General features: G+C 31.5%; 1 protein-coding gene and 1 pseudogene across 2 annotated transcripts; one reads left to right on the forward strand and one right to left on the reverse strand.

The window, feature by feature from the left end:
- Positions 1–603: 603 nt before the first annotated feature.
- Positions 604–4,557, forward strand: LOC107851056 (cytochrome c oxidase subunit 6b-1). Of its 2 annotated transcripts, XM_016695950.2 has the most exons (6): positions 670–899; positions 2,149–2,238; positions 2,700–3,014; positions 3,109–3,191; positions 3,301–3,382; positions 4,223–4,557. In XM_016695950.2, the coding sequence occupies exons 1-6, from the start codon at positions 858–860 to the stop codon at positions 4,274–4,276; spliced, it is 666 nt and encodes a 221-aa protein (XP_016551436.1). In that variant the 5' UTR covers positions 670–857; the 3' UTR covers positions 4,277–4,557. The 2 variants fall into 2 exon arrangements, with proteins under 2 accessions (XP_016551437.1, XP_016551436.1); XM_016695951.2 differs by lacking the exon at positions 2,149–2,238 and having other exon boundaries at positions 604–899.
- A 1,807-nt stretch (positions 4,558–6,364) lies between these two features.
- LOC107849084 overlaps positions 6,365–18,704 on the reverse strand; it is a 34,156-nt pseudogene continuing 21,816 nt past the window's right edge.

Below are 18,704 nucleotides of genomic sequence, written 5' to 3' on the forward strand. Positions count from 1 at the left end.
ATAGAAAATTCTGATATTTTGCATAGTTAATGAAAATTCTGATTTTGAATTTGTCGAGATACATAATTAGCTCTCGATACTTACAATAGAGATATATTTTTTTCTTTGTAAAGATACATAATTAGCTTTTGATATATTTTTTTCGATTTTAAATCTATCAAGATACATAATATATCCAAGGAATATACATTTTTTCTTTCGTAGAGATACATAATTAGCTCCCGATATTTTTTTTTTCGATTTTGAGTCTGTCGAGATACATAATTAGCTCCCGATATATCCAACAAAGAGACATAATAAGTTGAAATTTTTGTAATTATTTTGTAAGGATGAGAATTTGTGTAAATATGGTAAGTTAAGGTATGGTGAGGCCTTCAATTAAAAGGGACAAACAAATTTCCCATTTGAGTGTATTTCAAGTTTTAAAAATTAGGTAAAGGGAAAAAACAAATTCAGTTTTTTTAAACATTTTCGCTCCAACAACTTTGCATAGTTGTTGAGACAATTAATGCAGTTGTCGAACAATTGCCCTAATTGTTTAAGCGGTTTTTTTTTTTAACTTAATAATATTATGGATCCAGTTTTTCCTTTTTTTTTTAATTAAAGATTTAGTCAACTCATTTTTCTCGTATATGGTTATGTTTATTTTTCCAAAATAAAAACTGAAGATATTATTTGTATGGGTTCCATTGGGCTGCTGTAAAATCCCAAGACAAATAAACAAGCCCAGTATGGACGGCCGACGGGTCTAACGGCTGATAGCCTCCCTGTTTCTTGCCTTTCACTTTCCCTATTTGCTATACTGTACTGGAACTTTCTACCAACAACCCAAGCCATCTCCTATTTTTCCTTCATCAATGGCCGAAGTCGACGGCTCAAAAATCCCATCTTTGTCTGAGGTACTTTTGTTTTTATTCTCTTTAATCGATTTGGGAATCCAATTGTGTGTTTTTGGTAGTCGATTCTTTTTTATGTAGTTCACTTATATGTATATATTTTGCTAATGATTTGTGATAGAATGAAATAGATAACGACGATTCATGCAGCTGATTTGGATTGACGCCGTAGTTGATTGATCGACTTCTTTTTTCCCTTAAAAGTTTCTTGATTGACGAATTTGATTTTCCATTTTTTCTAGTCTTGGGGGACAAAGCTAATTGGTATCCCATGGAATTAGTAGAGGTGGGCACAAGCTGGCGCGGACACCACGGTTATCCAAAAATTGACGAATTTGATTTTTGTTGGATCTGGTTTAGATTCATCTGTTTGCATCTTTTAATTGTAGAGCTGCAAGAGGAATCGAGAAGTCTCACAACAGAAAAAACTATTTTTCACATTGAAATTTTACCAAAAAATGTTTAGTGACTATGGGAATATTTTGATTGAATTGGTGAGGAAAGAAAATATAATAGTGTTTTCGCACAAAAAAAGGAGGAAGTTTCTCGGCTTTTCAGTAAAAATCTGTTTCCCACCATGCATCTTCCAAGTGAGCTAGTTCAGCGGGAAATGGGTGCAAAAATTATGTTTTATAAAACACAAATTTTCCATTGATTCGCAATGGGAAAAGCCTCTCTTTTTAGTAGTTCTCAGGCAAATGTAATTAGCATTTATAGTCGAAGCCTAATCTCTAATTAAGTTAATGGTTATTTACTTTTGTGGGATTTAGAATTTAATTGTGGACATTGCTTTAATTCTGGAAAAAGAAAGAACAGATAATCAGCTGATGGTCATTGGATTTTTCACCTATTTGGCAGCATGATGCACTAAGGCTCCCACTATCTGGGGGGTCGGAGGAAGGGCTGGACGACAAGGGTCTAATTTGATAAGAGTTTAGTATATTGGCTATGTTGTTTTGCTATCTATGTATAGGATTTGTGTTTTTACACTATGAAGTGACTAAATTAGAGAGGGCAAGGGGGCGAGGCTAGGCAAATCATAAACATGCGGGGCGGGTTAAAACAATTTTTTGAAAAACAATTCATGGGTCTCCTTTGCCTACTTACGAGCTTGTAAGCTCTTCAATGCTTCCATTATTTGGATAAATGTGAATTCCTCTGGAAATTATTTTCCTGTTGATACTTCTGTGGGATTCCCAATTGCTCTATTACAGGACGCATCTAAAACCCTTTGCTTTGTTATTCCACTAAGATTTTGGTCACCCTGACAGAGGCTTCATCAGCAAATGACAAATTTCGTTTTGCAAATTGTGACATGTCTCCTTTGCCTATTTATGAGTTTGTAAGCTCCTCTAATCTTCCTTTAAATGGATATTTAGATGAATGTGGGCATTCTCATGGAAATTATTTTTATTGACAATGCCTCTGAGATTTCTTATAGCTCTATATTATAGGGAGTAAATGAGACTCTTGCCCTGTTACAATTTGAATACAAGAAAATGACCATTTTAGGTCACTTATGTGAAAATGAAAATCTCTTGTAAGGAGACATAAAACCAAAAAAAGTTTGCCTGTTACAATTTGAATACAAGAAAATGACCATTTTAGGTCACTTATGTGAAAATGAAAATCTCTTGTAAGGAGACATAAAACTAAAAAAGTTTGTATATGGTTGGAAAGCCATTTCTCCGTTATTATAGGACACATCGAAAACCATTTGCTTTGGTATTCCTCTTAGATTCTCTTTTACCTGAGAGGTTTTTTTGGAAAATGACAAATTGTTATTGAACTCCTAACATGCAGCAATATTTACTGAAAGAGAAAGAAGAGAAATCTACCACAGTGGCTGCAGTGAAAGAAACTGAGGTTAAGACCTCTTCAACTGCTGCATCTGAGGAAGATACTTCCAAAACTGAGGAAACCCCAGCGGTTGAAAATAGTGAAGTTTTGCTTGCTGCGCCTAAAGAAAGCAATGGAGCCTCTGACTCGACAGTACCAGAAACTGATGAAGCCTCTCCTTCTGTAGAGGCTGCTAGTGAAGAAAGCACCGAAAGTACTGAACATGATACATCTGGAAATGAGAGCCAAGAATCTGCGGATGAGACCCCTGAGATTAAGGTAAGATTAACTGGACAATCAATTTTGACTTTTGTATATTACCTATATCTTATCCATTGATTGTGTTATGATTTTTGTCATGATTGTCAACTAGCTTGAGACTGCGCCTGCTGACTTCCGCTTCCCTACTACGAATCAGACAAGGCACTGTTTCACAAGATATATTGAATATCATCGGTCAGTAAACATAGCTATGCTACCCGTTGCTCTTTTGTGTTTGTGTTTGTGTTTAATTTTGTAATGTATCCATGAAGCATCAACTATATTTTGTTGGTTTATCTTTCAGATGCATAGCTGCAAAAGGTGAAGGTGCTCCTGAATGTGATAAGTTTGCCAAGTATTACCGATCCCTTTGCCCTGGTGAATGGGTATGTTTGTTTTGTATTTTGCATTTGCAAGATTGGATAATGTATCTATATATGTATGTATGTATAATGTGCAAGATTGTATTTCATTTGCATATGATTTTGGTTTTATGCATGCTGTGATCCCAATGCAACGACAAAGGTGAAATTTGGAGAGCTAAAGAGGCCAAGAGGGTATTGACTTCTGTGGAGTCGAGTATTTTTAGTAGTGGTCTTGTAGTGTGGAGTTCAGTTGGTCTTAAGAGTAGTCTTGGGCTCACTTCTGGAACTTTTTATTGGTGTTGATATTGATTCTAACTTGCTGACGGGTTGAGGGTTTTAGCAGAGTGGGATTCCAGTTATATGACAGTTATTGCAGATGAGTTCCGAAGCTCTTGGATCATCCATACTTGGGGCTGTGGTTTTGTCAGATCTGTCTTAGTGCGCTGTGTGGTTGGAATTGGTAAAAACTGCGAGTCAAATTAAAATCCCATGCTCTGACACAATTTATGAGAGTAAACAAGTCAATGCCACTAAGTATATATCTCTCTCTATGAGCAACTGGTTGGGTAATATTTTAAAGGGGCAGCAACGAATAAAACCAGTGCATTTTCTTGAGAAATGAACAGTTGAGTGAAATCAATGTTATTTATTATTTTGTAAGGAGCAAAGGAATTGTTGGCAAGTTTGATATATTCTGGTCACTGTGATGTTTTTACCTCACAAGTCTCATCCGTCAACTAGAGGCTTAGACTTTAGGGGATAATATGTTTCTTTACATGCTCATGACAGTCTCATCATGTTTTCAGCTTCTTTTGGTCTTTCCTTTGACGAAAACATACTTTGTTTTAATTGTGGTTGCAGATTGATAAATGGAATGAGCAGAGGGAAAATGGCACCTTTCCAGGACCACTGTAAACTGCATTTTTTGGTTCCAACTCTGTTGCATCTGAACGTTCAAATGAACTGGGTAGTTCTCTCTGAACAAATTGTGATCAATAAAGTTTTGCCTTTCTAATGGAACTAGTGTAAGCTTATAATAAGTGAATTGTTTAGGATCCTTAGTTCCTGTGATAACATAGGATACAGACTTCTTTACTTGTCTCTGTACTTGTTGATCATCCAGTAGAATCTGTTAATACTTAAAATATTTTCTGTTGAGGATCAACTCAATAAAGCCTTTTCTTTGTTAACGATCACACTGGTTATCTTCCTTGTTATACCATCACCACCCACCTCATCCAAAAATTATGCTTGTTGGCGATTCTACATACTATTATTCCATTGCATCTTCTTGCAGAATGCAGGGTAAGGCTGCGCACAATAGATTGTTGTGTACAATAGACTATTGTGGTCCCTTTTTTTTGGGACCCTGAGGTTAGTGTATACCCTTACTCTAGTCCATTGCGTAATATTGCATCTGAGAATCTGTTCCCTCGGATCAGTCTTGAAGTCATTTTAAGTATAACAAACAGACTAGTAGGGAATTTTTTCAGTCCAAATTTAACCTATTATAACAGGTTATTATTCTGTTTCCCGAGTTATCAATTATCATATCACACTTATACAAAAAGTTGCATGTGAAGATTGACTTGATGGTATAAGAATTCAATACAGAACTTGAACTCAAGTGTATAAAACAAAAAATTAACAACTATATCTTAAAAATGTTAAAAAAGGGGGAAAAATAAAGGTTCTTTTTGGGTCAATATATTAGGCAGATAGAGAATGCACCCCTTAAATGTGTTCATTTTCAAAGTTAAAGGTGTTACGTGAGGTGCACGTGTCACATGTGTTAAAGTTGAAGCGTTTAGATGGTTACAATGAAAATCAAGTTAAAATGGCTCTCTGTGTATGTATTTTCTCTTTACAACTAAAGGCTTGGTCTGAGAGGAGCAAATAGAATATTTCTGAATCATCTCGATTGCTTTATTTTAACTCCTTTTTAGGAGCTCCCACAACTTTACTTTTGGTCTGGTATTTATTTTTTCTTCGTTCAAAAAAAGCAGATCAAAAGCATCCCTTCTTATCGTGTTCGATTCACTAGTGCTGACTTGCTTAACAATCAGAGCTAGTTTAACAAGGTAGCTTACTTGTCAATTCTGAAAAAAGAAGACGAAGGCATTCTCTTTTGGTGACTCAAATCTATATTCTTAGAGCCGAAGGTGGATACCGCATATGCAACCCTTGACCCCCCATTGCTGATAACATTATATATATGGTACAATTCTGTCAAATACATAAACGCTTGAGATTGTTCTAAATTAGTTGCAAACCTGCTTTAAAGTTGTCCTCTTAATTATTAATATTCCCATTGATTTTTTTTCTTAAAATCTACTCACATATCATACAAAAATCAGCCTAAATATCTGAAACGAGGTTCATATCATAAACTATTTTTCGTAAATCAATTTACATCAAATCAATGGGTGTGTCCTGATCAATACATTGGGTGAGAACCAAGAGGTCTCAGATTCAAATTCTAGCCAAAAAAAAAATACTAGGTGATTTCTTTCCATCTATCTTATACCTTGTTGTTAGTGAGAGGTGACGAGTATCTTTTCAACCTTGTAATTGAAATATAATCATTGTCCTGAAATTTCAAAATCCACAACAAAATCCAGATACCTTTTGAGTTCCCCGTGTGGATGAATCTTCAGGACAATGACCATTTTTCAAAGACAGAGCCAAATGACGCTCATTGAACGTCATTTCTACGATATAAATGCATTTGATCCTTAAGGGTGATAAGCCAAATGACCTCTTACAGGACTTCACTTCTACTCCCTCCGTCTCATTTTATGCGGCACTATTTAGCTGAACACGTAATTATGAAACGTAAGGTATTTTTTTGAAATTGTGATCTTAAACTAACCTTTTTCTGTGGCTATAAAACCATGTAAGTTGCAACAATGGGTAAATGGTAAGTTTAAAATTAAATTACTTTTACCTACAGAAAGTAACATTCTACTAAAAATAACAAAAAAAGAAAAGTGTCGCACAAAATAATGTAACAGATGTGGTACATATGCGTTGAAAAGCTGAAGTCTGTCTACCATTACACAGATAAATTGGATATGCTCATAGCACAAATATACTACATAAAGCAGGCAAGAATCCAATTCTAATATTCGTGGCTTTTATTTTTTGACAAGCATCCAAGGATGGACAAAGACACACTGTACAAGTTTGTGCTTCTCCTCAATGAGTCCTTCCTACACTAAATATGACACAGAAAAAATATATTCCAATTCTCATCGTGTATATATACATCTAGCACACTCATCAGCGATGCCTAGACCAGCATCAATGAAATGATCCCCAGTGTTGCTCGGACTTTTTAAAAAATGTTGTTGGCTGTGTGTTGGGTCCTCCAAAAGCTGACACGGGTGCAAGACAGCATTTTTAGAGAGTCCGAGCAACATAAATGATCCTAACTGCATCACCAGCTCAAGTTCAGGCTGTTAATCTCCAGAAATAGGATACTGATTTGGTACTTCATTTGGACTATACGATAGCATGAGAAATGTTTTTGTACGAGTACTCCTTTTGACATAAACAATCTGGTAAAGGATATATGTAAAATGCCTAGGTAATCCTTTTCTAAACAAAGCGGAATCTATCCATCCCCATCTTTCCTAAAATTGGTCCTTTTCTCTTCCTAGGCAATCCTTGGCTGAGCAACGAAAACCAAAGAAACGAGATTAGGTAACATAATATAGGTTCATCGTTAGAATATCGATATGTTTGCAACAAAATTACTATAAGTTGAGTAATGACATAATGCAGACCGCAGTTCAAGAGCTAAACAAAGCTTGACATTGTCACTTCGTGGATTTTAAATAAATATGGTAGCAATGCTGATTTCATGTCATGGACATGCAACAGTCTAAGCGCATCCTATTGCACGCGTTGCACAAATAAACTGAAGGAAATGCTAAATGGCTAGTCTTGAGAAACAGTGGACAAGAATAATTGCAAGCAGGTAAGTCTTAGGGTTCTATAGAGAAATTAAATAACTAAATTTTGCCACGACCGACAAAGCATTCACTTCACAGCAGTATGATTTACTATCACTGAAGGCAACAAATTGTATTTTGACATACCTCCTCTGTGAATATCAATAACATGATTTGAAAGATTCGGCCCCTCTATCATCGTACCAAGCTCAATTTTGTCGAAAAGTCGGACAAGAGCTTTCCTGATGAAACCAAGAAATTATTAGTAGGTAGTTCTAGCAGGCCAAATGCTGATAATGCAGTTCAGGAAAAAGATCTTGCCTATCAGGAGATATTGTTTTCCTGTGTCCAAGAAACCGATGATGTCCCTCAACTGCTCTTGCCATATTCCCGGAGTACGAAGGAATGAATATGTCACTCTCAACTGACACAATATAATCTATTGCTGCCAATTGAGATGCATGATTTCTGAATGGTTCAAGCTCCTCATCAGATGCCAACTTTTCCTGTAAGATGGACAAGATAAAATTGTTCTTTTAAGCAGGTAGTAGACACAAACATGGAGGGGAAAACATCAATTAGGTAACGAAGATGGGTCCTGCACAATGAAAACTGCATCTTCAAGGGGCAAACATGTCTTTGTATAATGTAATATGTCATCAACTTTGAATTGTAAAATGTAATGTCACCAACTTCTAATTGTTGATACCTTCTCACCAGTATCTTGCATTAACTTTTTCTTGGAGCACTTCTATCTTCAATTTTTAGAAACGAGTTTTCTCATGTCATATTTGCTTACGCCTTTTTGAGCTGGCAATCTTCTTGTTTATGTCAATTTTTTTACAGTTGAAGCATTTTGGTTTACCTTCATTATGCCAAGTGCCAACAATCCTTCTTAGCATGATCGTTTGTCTTGTATATACCACAAGGTGAAAACTTCTCATTCCAGACTGATTTGTATAGTGTCTTCTTAAAAAAGGCTCCCTCAGTAATTTTGTCATCTCTAACTGCTCTCCATTATTCAACAACTTTCAAAGCCAATAATCAAAACTATTAACCAAACAGTCTAGTCGTTGACAACTGCATTAGTTTGATAATATATTTTCCTAGATCCCTTCTGATTCTTTCAACTTTTGAATCTCAAATTATATTTTAAGACTCAAAGCTTGCATCAATCTTGATTGGTCATTCCCCTAAACATTCATTTTTTTGCAACCCATAATTCCTTTGTAGCTTCACATGCCATGATGTTTGTGAAAATTGTTTTAGAAACAGAAGTATATAGCCTACTTATTGCTTTGAATTTCTTGATTTTCCTCATTGTGGCTCTTCATTTGAGCCGAAGTTGGATTAGCGAGGGAATTCACCATCTTTTTCAACCACATCTCATAATCGAATACTATAAATATGCAGAATTTGAACAATAGGAAAAAACAGGTAAAGAGGGCAATCTAGTAGCTTGAAGGTTTCCATTTTAGTTCTCGGAAAATCTAAAGTTCATAGGCATACACATTCTCATAGATTCAGTACTAAATTTTCAGAAATTATGCTCATAGAAATAAGACGAAACATTACAACAACAACATACCCAGTGAAATCTCATAAGTAGGGTCTGGGGAGGATAGTGAGTACGTAATCTTACCTTTACATTGAGAAGGTAAATAAGACAAAACATTGAACCAAAAATTTGAGGCAAACCTTGTCCAATAATAAGGGATAGCGTGACTGTAGATCAGACATATGGGAATCACCCCCCATATATCTCTCCAGCTGCTATATAAATCGGGGTGTTCGATGTGAACCCAAGAGCAGAAAGGAACAACGCGACCTCGCTTGGAGTTAACGGACAATAGCCTTTGGCTCTCTTATGTACAGGGTCTATGTTTTTCACTTTCCACCATAGGATGCCTTCCCTACCAATGTGGGAGAGGCAATGAAATAAAAGCAACTCACTAATAAATTTCGAATAGTTTACGTATTGACACAGCTAATTTACTGTACAAATAAAAGCATGTACACACATCCTTTGTCGAGAAATTGATTGGACATGACAAAGGAAGGACAAATGTGTGAAGTTTAGTGATCTATGTAAGTTTAAACATGGTACTTATGACGTGTTTCAATATAAGCTATCTCAGTACCAATCTGTAAACATTAACTGATATAACATGGATAGCCTCCATAGTAATCCTGACCTTGATCATTTTATATCGATGAACATTGTAAAAGTTCACTTGGCATGTGATTCACCATAATTACTCACACCCAACAGATCTTTTCTTCTTCTCAACTAGCTTTGTACATATAATCTCTTCTATTCATGGATGAAGTCCTATCTAAGGGCCTTCGTTTCCCTTGAAATCCGTTCCCTAGTTTAAAATTCCTAGTATCCTACTTGAAAACATCATCCTTCATGTTTTAAACAACATGAAAAGTAGCGAGCAGTGCAAGCATTTAGTACAAGTATATGCTTCTAAGTTCTAATTTCAGGTCATAAAAAGCATACCTGATTGCCCTTAGTTCTTCAGCTTCTTCTCGGGATAGACCATGTGTGCATGCACTAACAGCCTGTTTGGATGGTGGTTTCCCATGGTATGGTTACCATGGGAACCATGTTTGTTTCCATGGTTTTCTAAAAATGGTGGTATGGTATGTTACTATTCCATAGTTTGATAACCATGGAATGAAGCAATTTATTGAACCACCAAATTGGTGGTGTGCCATGGTTTTCATTTTCCTTTTCCAACTATACCTTTATATAATTTTCTTTAATCCTATTTTATCCTTATCAACAAAATACATGCTAAGACTACGCATTTGTTAACAAGATCGAAGATTGCAAGACTTCCTGTTAGCAATATAAAAATTCAAAGAGTGAGAAAAATGATCACAGTTATTTAGTAGTAGTAGTTTTTAATGCCAATAAAAACTCAATTCGATCAAAAAAAAATTGAAAATTGAAATGGAGGGAAACAGAGTGAATGCACAAAAAGCATATACATGGGAAGTGATTTTTGAACTCTAAGATTGCATTAGTTTGCGTTCGTCAAACTTTGTTTAGCAAATACCCTTGTGAATTTGGCGTCTTAAAAGGATCATTGGGTAGCTATGAGAAGCATCAAGAAAGAAAGGATAACTGGTTATGCTAGCACTGACATGGATAAAAGAGTTGATATCTCAAATGTATTACGATTAGGGGCATTTTAATAAATTAACCTGTTACCATACCGTACCTTACCATCAAATCGAACAAAAAATCTATTATTAAACCGCAGTGAACGAAGTCCATCCAAACATGGTACTGTACCATACCATACCATACTACACCATACCATACATTATGAAACCACGGCAAACCACCATCCAAACAGGCTGTAAAGGTAAGCATGTCTTTTTCGTAGCGCAAATGTAAAGCAGTGTATGGACCGTAGGACCGCATCCGATCAGCCAACAACTGCCAATAAAAGAGCATATGACATGAATGACTGTTTGATAATTAAACCGTAATAGTATTGAAACAAAAATAAGTTGCAACAACATGGTCACCTTTCCCATCGCTTCAACTGGGGGAGCAAATCGGAGGGCTTGATAGCAAGCACGACATCGCAACTTCTGAACATCAGGCGGCAGGTTATTATTTGCCAACCTTGAGTCAGACTTGGCTGCTCGAATCACCTAAAAAGTTAAATGTTGGATAAATTAGCCAAAATCAACTTTTTTTTTTGTGCTTTCTTTGTGTGAAGACGGGCGGAGTCACCAGTAAGTCGGTAACTTTAGCTCAAAACCTGTATTTGTATTTGAAAATTTATTTCATATGTATAAACAATCTATTTAGAACCTAGTTAATAAAAAGAACTATGGTCCAAAATTCATAAATCAAAAATCCTGGCTCCGCTTGCTCTGTACGAAGATATGTGTGAAATACCTGATATTCATCCCACATGCTAGCTATTTCCTTCTCATAGTAATCTATACCAGACCAACTTCTGAATTGCTTAACTACTTTAGTTGCAGTTGCAAGTTCCTCGGGTAGCTTTTTGACAATCCTTACATCATTCGCGAAAGAATTGGGTAAATTTTATATATGCTGACTTACCTTTGTATCTTCTGTTGAAAGTAATTTTTCTTTTCTTTATTTGATTTATGGTTATTTAATTTTGTATTTGTTACATAAAAATTATTTTTTTATTCAATTCATTCATGATCATCTAACTTTACTTCGATCATCACAAAATCACTATGATCGAATTTTATAATAATTCTATCGTAAAAGTAATATAATAATATAACAATCTTAACTAGTTTTTAATTTTAATTTAACTGAATATATAATATATTACTCATCCTTTTTATATTTACACAACCCAATTTTCCTTATAAATTATCTAGTGAAAGAATATCAATTTGTTAATAGATTAGTTACCTAATGAGACTATTTTCATAAAAAAAAAATTGATTGATATTTTTATAAAATAAAATTATACTTATATATTCTTAAAATCCTCTAAAGTTGAGGCATGTGTTGGTAAATTATTTTTTTCCCTCTAATATTATGGCATGTAATTGATAAAATTATTTTTTTTCCTCTAAAATTGTGACATATAATTGATAAAATTATTTTTTTCATACATTTTTTTTTCTATTTGAGTCTTTGCATTCAGTATATCTTAATAATATGATAAACTACTTTATTTATTGAGTTTTTCTTTGTATTTTTAATTGTTTGATTAATTAATTAATTCTCTTAAAAAAATTTAATTATAATATTCAATTTCTGATAAATTACATATTATTTAATTAATTTAATTGATAAATATAACATTAGATATCCTATAATTATTTTATCTATTAAAGTACTTATATTTTATAACTTTTATTAACAAAACTGTACGTTAATATAACATTATTTGTTCAAATTTTGACAATATTAATTTAATGACATAATTAAAAAGATTTTATCTTAAAACTATCTTTAGCATGTTGATTTATCTTCAAAGAATTAAATAATTTTTTTAACAAAATAATATCATACATGTATTTCTATTTTATGTGTTTTGAAAAATTTATCTTATTTATCACTCTTTTTTTATGCACCTTTTTTACAGATGAATGCAATATTATGAAATGTTTCATAAAAATATCAACCAAATTTTTTTATGAAAATAGTCTTCATTAGGTAATCTAATCTATTAAAAAATTAATATTCTTTCATTAAATAATTTATAAGGAAAACTGGATTGTGCACATATAAAAAAGATCAAGATATGAGTAATATATTATATATTCACTTAAATTAAAATGAGGAACTAATTAAGGTTCACATCATTTTTTTGATGGAATTATTGTAAAATCCGGTTATAGTGACTTTTGTGATGGTCGGAGTAAAGTTAAATGACCATGGATGAAATGAATGAAATAAATGTGACTTTTGCGTAATAAATATAAAGTTAAGTGACCATGAATTAAATAAATGAAAGAAAAGTGACTTTTGAATAATAGATACGAAGTTAAGTGACCATTAATGAAATTTATAGGTGATCTAATTTTATAATTTATAGGATATCCCATATTGTTTACATTTTTCATACATATGTTTCCATAAATCTTCCAAAGACAAATTCCAAGTTGCACCATCCAACTATCAAATCTAAAGCAGTGAAAACATGAAAGATATATACTTCTCCGTTTCGGAATAAGTGGATTATTGGAATGTTTATTGGTGTTTCAAAATAAGTGAATCATTGAATTTTTTTTCATATTTGTCCTTATTATTTGACAACCAATTAACTTTTGAAAAGGTATTACAAGGTCAACTTTTTCCTTTTTTGAGGTAAAACTGAAAAGTTGTGTTAAATTTATATCTTTGATACTTTTTTCTTAATATGTGTGTCAAAATCCAACAATTCATGTATTATGAAACGGAGAAAGTAACTATTTCGTATCAAAAACACTTACCTATATGATACAATCTCAGTTGTACTTGAGAAACTAATAATAATAATACAAAAGATAACTCGTGAACTAAAGCTGACTATTCACATAGTCCGGTGAAGGAATATTAAAATTAACTGCAATATGTTTTGTAAGAGCGCACAACCTTGCTAGCAGTAACCGGAGCTTTTGACAAATCGGGCCGGGCAAGTTCTTTAGTCCAGATTTGCTCTCTGCTCAATCTTATATGCGAAAACTCTTGCTGCCACGAATATTAAAGACACCAAAGATCAGTACTAAAATCATAATAGAAAACAATATATTCGGTGTATTCCCATAAAGTGGAATCGAGGATAAAATGTACACAGTCCTTACCACTACCTCATATGAAGTAAAAAGATTATTTCCGATATATCCCGACAAAATCACAATGAACAAGCCTACAAAATAGCAATAACAATAAGAGAAAAGACTCAATTATATCTTTGAACTATCAGAAATCACTCATTTATGGGACCAGTAAAAAGTTTGGCTCATTCATGCAATCGCCATTACTTTTTAAGGGTGGATTTTCAAAAACATCTTTGTCACGTGGTCTTTTATTAGAGTTCATGTCATTAATTAAAATAAGAGAAAACGCTCAAATATGTCATTGAATTATAATAAATGACTCATTTATGTCATTAGTTAAAAGTTCGACTCATTCGTGTCATCAATGTTATAAAATCAACTCATCCATACATTTACTTTTTAATGGTAGATTTTCAAAAACAATTTTGTCATGCGGCATTTTATTAGAGGTTCATGCCATTAATTAAAATGAATCTATATTAATTTCAAAGTATCTAAAATTAGTTAGTATCGGGATTATTTGTCTCACCATTTATACCATAGTGATGAAATAAGTTATCCTATATAAATGACATAATAATTGGGATAGTAGACTTCTTTTAAGCCGTTATTTGAAAATAATTTTTCAACAATGTATGTTCCTCTAATTCATGATGAGAGAATGGAGAAGTTCTATTGGTACACTTACTTCTTTTTCTTGCTTGCCTTAATCGTTCATTGACTTTTTTTCTTGCAACTTCAGAGTATATATTGGAGGAGTAAATTTCATGGGTGGGTCATCTCATTTTTCTTTGTTTTGTTACACAAAAGTCATTTAACTTTGCATATCTTTTACAAAAGTCATTTCGATATAATTTGATTAAAACACTACCTAAAATTTGAGATGAAATAAAAATGATCTCTTATGTTTAAAGGTAGGTTCAAGATGACCCCTCACATATACTTTTAAGTAATTTTGATCCACTATATTGCTAATAAAAATAAATTATTTTATTTTTATATGTTTAACAAACTCTACCTACTAAATTAACGATATTGTAAAAAAATAAAATAATAAATAAATAAATTAAAAATCTATTTATCATAAATATGCAATAATTACATTTTAATTTCTTGCCTTTTTACTGATATACTATTTTGTTTGATTAATTTATAGATTTTTTTTTACTTTTACTACATATTATTTTGTTCATATTATCAGTTCACTATTAAATAAGTAGATATGATTTTCAAATCATTTTGTAATAATTTTTATGAATTTTATTTTCAATTTATTGACTATGCAAAATAAACTTGAATAATTTTTAGTAAACAGAGTTAGTAAAAGAAAAAAAAAATAATGTTACTTATTATGAAAATAAAAAATAAAAAGCTTTGGATGATAGATATTTTGGAGAGGCTAGGGACGAAGCTGAAAGATTTATTGAAATTTGATAATGATGACATAGTGAAAATTTTAAAAATTTACAAAAGTATTTCACTTCTTGGTATTGGGTGAAAATCACTTCCTCCCCTCAACTTTATTTTAAAATCGAACTCACCCCCAAATTTAAACAATAAACATTCTTCTCCTTTTTTCCTACTTGTCTTTTTTAAATACCTATTTTACCCTTACATTATTAATCTTTATTTTGCTTTACCTCTTTAAAATTATTATATTTTTTATTCTTAATATATATAATAGATTTTTGTAAATAAAAAGAAAATTATTTTCCAGACCAAAAAAGTGAGAAACATATATTAAGTATATAAGTTAGTGATGTTCTAAATGAAATAAATGATCATGATATGAATATTTATTTATTAATAATAATTAAAACTGTAATATCTATTTAGACTAGTGAAAATAACAAATAAAAATAATTTTATAAACATATTTCAATGCATGTAATATAATAATATATAAAAAAAATTGAGATCTATTTTATACTAAATTAATTCAAAAGTTGACTTATATTATAAATATATATTCCTTATGTTCACTTTTACTTGTCACTATTTTACTTTTTGAGGTCAACTTGCATTAACTTTGACCAGTATTTTAAGATGTATAATATAATATTTAGATTTAAAATTTAGATGATCATAAAATATATGAAAAATGCTATAAATTGCAATCCTTCTTCATATTAATAAAATGAAAAAATATATCTTAAAATATTTATCAAAATTTATGTAGGTTGAACTGGAAAAATGAAAAGTGACGTGTAAAAAAGAACTTAGGGAGTATATAGAAACTCATGTGCATATATATATATATATATATATATATATATATATATTATTTATTACACACGCACACACTTAATGCATGTAAAATAAGAGATAAGGTACAAGGTGCCCTTCAACTCTATCTGAAGTTGTTATGAAAAACTTTAAGGGGGACTTATTATCAACTAAATTCATTTTTTGCTGATCTAGCAGTCAAATATCAAAATATTTTTGTACTTCTTTTGGGAGAGACAAAAAATACTTATGCGTTATCTCAATAAAATAACAATCATAAAAAATAACATTAGCTTTTGTGACAAGTTCATTAAAAAGGTTAAACTAAAAAATTTAAATAAAAATATATAAATACTTGACTAAAATAAATAATGTATACTATAAGAAGATATTGCTAATGGCAAGGTTAAAACAGACATTGTTAAGGTAAAAGGGGAGAGAATGCTTATTATTTAAAGTAGAGGGGGGACTTTAATTTTTAAAGTAAACTTGAGGGGGCAAATGATTTTCACCCCTTTGGTATTTCAATTATTTCATAAAAGAATTAATTCCAAGTATACAGTTTTGTATACTGATAAATAAATTAAAAGAATTGTATAAAGAAATAAAAACAATCAAAGTAAGTGTGGTATCATATGTAACATGAGAGATCAACTTACAAAAACTAAATTTTTGAAAGGATCTATGAAATTATTCTACAAATAAATAAATTAATCTAGAAGGCTATACCAAATTCTGTAATAAATAAAAAAAATTGCTGATAATAAACCTCTAAATGTGACTCAATGTTTTTTTTTTTTTTTCCAGAATTTTATAGAACTTAACAATCATAGTTTGTTAAGTATTTGAAGAAAATCAAATGAACTCATCTATAGTAAGCTTAAAGCACCAAAAACTTCTCAAAAGTATATTTGAGTGGTCATTTTGAACCTACACTCAAAACATAAGGAATTTTTTTTTAATTTCATATCACATTTTAGGTAGAGTTTTAACCAAATTATATCAAAATGATTTTTGTGAAAGATGAAACAAAGTTAAATGACTTTTGTGTAAGAAAATAAAGAAAAGTGACTTTTGGGTAAAAAATACAAAGTTGGATGAGTAGAAATTTACTCTATATTGGAGTCACTGGAATTACAACTAATCAGTTACTTAACATAAAAAGATAGTTAATGTAGGATAGAACTTTTGAGGTTTATGTTAAACGTAACATTTATAATGATTTAGATCTAATAAGAACAACCAAAGGATATACACTAATCACTATTTTTTCCGATAAGAAATATAGTTGTTGTTGTAGAAAAAAATACTTTAATGAGTGTGGGTCAAATTTTGTTAAACGAATCATTTTTTTAATGGGTCTAAGATATTTTAAAATTAATGTTGATTTATTTTAATTAATGACGTATACCTCTAATAAAAGGTCACGTGGTAAAGATATTTTTGAAAACAATTGTTAAAAATAATCACATGGATGAACTGATTTTATAATGGTGATGACACGAATGAGTCATTTTTGATAGTTTAATGATATATTTGAGACATTTTGCTTAATTTTTTGGCTCATTTAATTAATGATGTGGACGAATCATTGTTGACCACGTGTATAAAATGGTTTTGCCAAAAACCACCAAATTAGATTATTAAAAAAAATGACATGAATGAGCCTTTTTTATAACGACAATAACATAAATGAACCAAACTTTAAACGAATAATATAGATAAATCTTTTCTCAAAGCTCACTATATGAATCCCATTCGATTCAGTTTGAGACAATTTCGTTCAAATATTCAGTAATTGTCTTAAACAAGAAAAAAAAATAGAAGAGATAAAAACAACGAAAAGACAAAAAAATTAGAAGAGAGAAAAAACGAAGAAAAGACTTGGAAAGCATTTTCTAATATCAAAAAATCACCCAAAGATAAGCTGTTTGATGAAACATATGAAATGGAAATCAGAAAAAATAACGAAAATGAGAATACAATATTTTTCAATAAACTTCAAAAGTAAAATACAAAGTACTAAAACAAATTGAAACAAAATACTCAAAACAACGATAAACCGTCTAGGGAGAGTAGAGTGTGCGTAAATTTATCCCCATCTTATTAGATAAAGGAGCTATTTTTGAAAGATCCTCAACTCAAATAAAGTAAAAATGCAATATTTATGAAGACATAAGTAACAGTGGCTCAGTAAGAAAACAGAGGGATATGAGACAATAGGTAGTAATAGAAAAATAATAAAAATACGAAAATAAAAAATACCAAAACTAATGCAAATCCTACTAGCCAGAGAGACCCCACGCAAAACTATTAGATTTTATTTTTTTTCATGTAATCAAGAAACGTAAGAACAAATAACCATAAGAACCAATTTGGGTGGACTATATCAATATGAATCCATTCAACTCTGTTGCGTCGGTCTGAGCGAAAAGAAAAAGACTGGTAAAGTATTTTCCAATATCAAGAATCCCAAAAGAGATATGAAATGGGAATACTCATCCAATATCAGTATTTTCCATATATAGATTAAAAACACTTTAAAATGAAAGATCAAGAAATTAAAAAAAAAGGTAGCCTAGTATACTGAAACTCTCGCTATGCATGAGGTGTGGGGAAAGGACCGAACACAAGGATTAATTATAAATAAACTTATCCTATATTTTTGCAAAAGCCTTTACGGATATTGTTTGAAAGCCAAAACAAATAAACGAAAACAGTTAATTATATTGTTTCAGTTCTTCAAGAACCATAATAACAAAACATAATCTTTTCTTTTTTTTGTACCTTAGGAAGTTTGGGAATGTCATTGGAAGGAACATATGAACATGTTCCGGCAGCATAGTACTAAAAGCTATAACGCAAAAGGCATATGTTAA

The sequence above is a fragment of the Capsicum annuum genome, chromosome 12 (assembly GCF_002878395.1).
Source record: "Capsicum annuum cultivar UCD-10X-F1 chromosome 12, UCD10Xv1.1, whole genome shotgun sequence".
Classification (NCBI taxonomy): domain Eukaryota; kingdom Viridiplantae; phylum Streptophyta; class Magnoliopsida; order Solanales; family Solanaceae; genus Capsicum; species Capsicum annuum.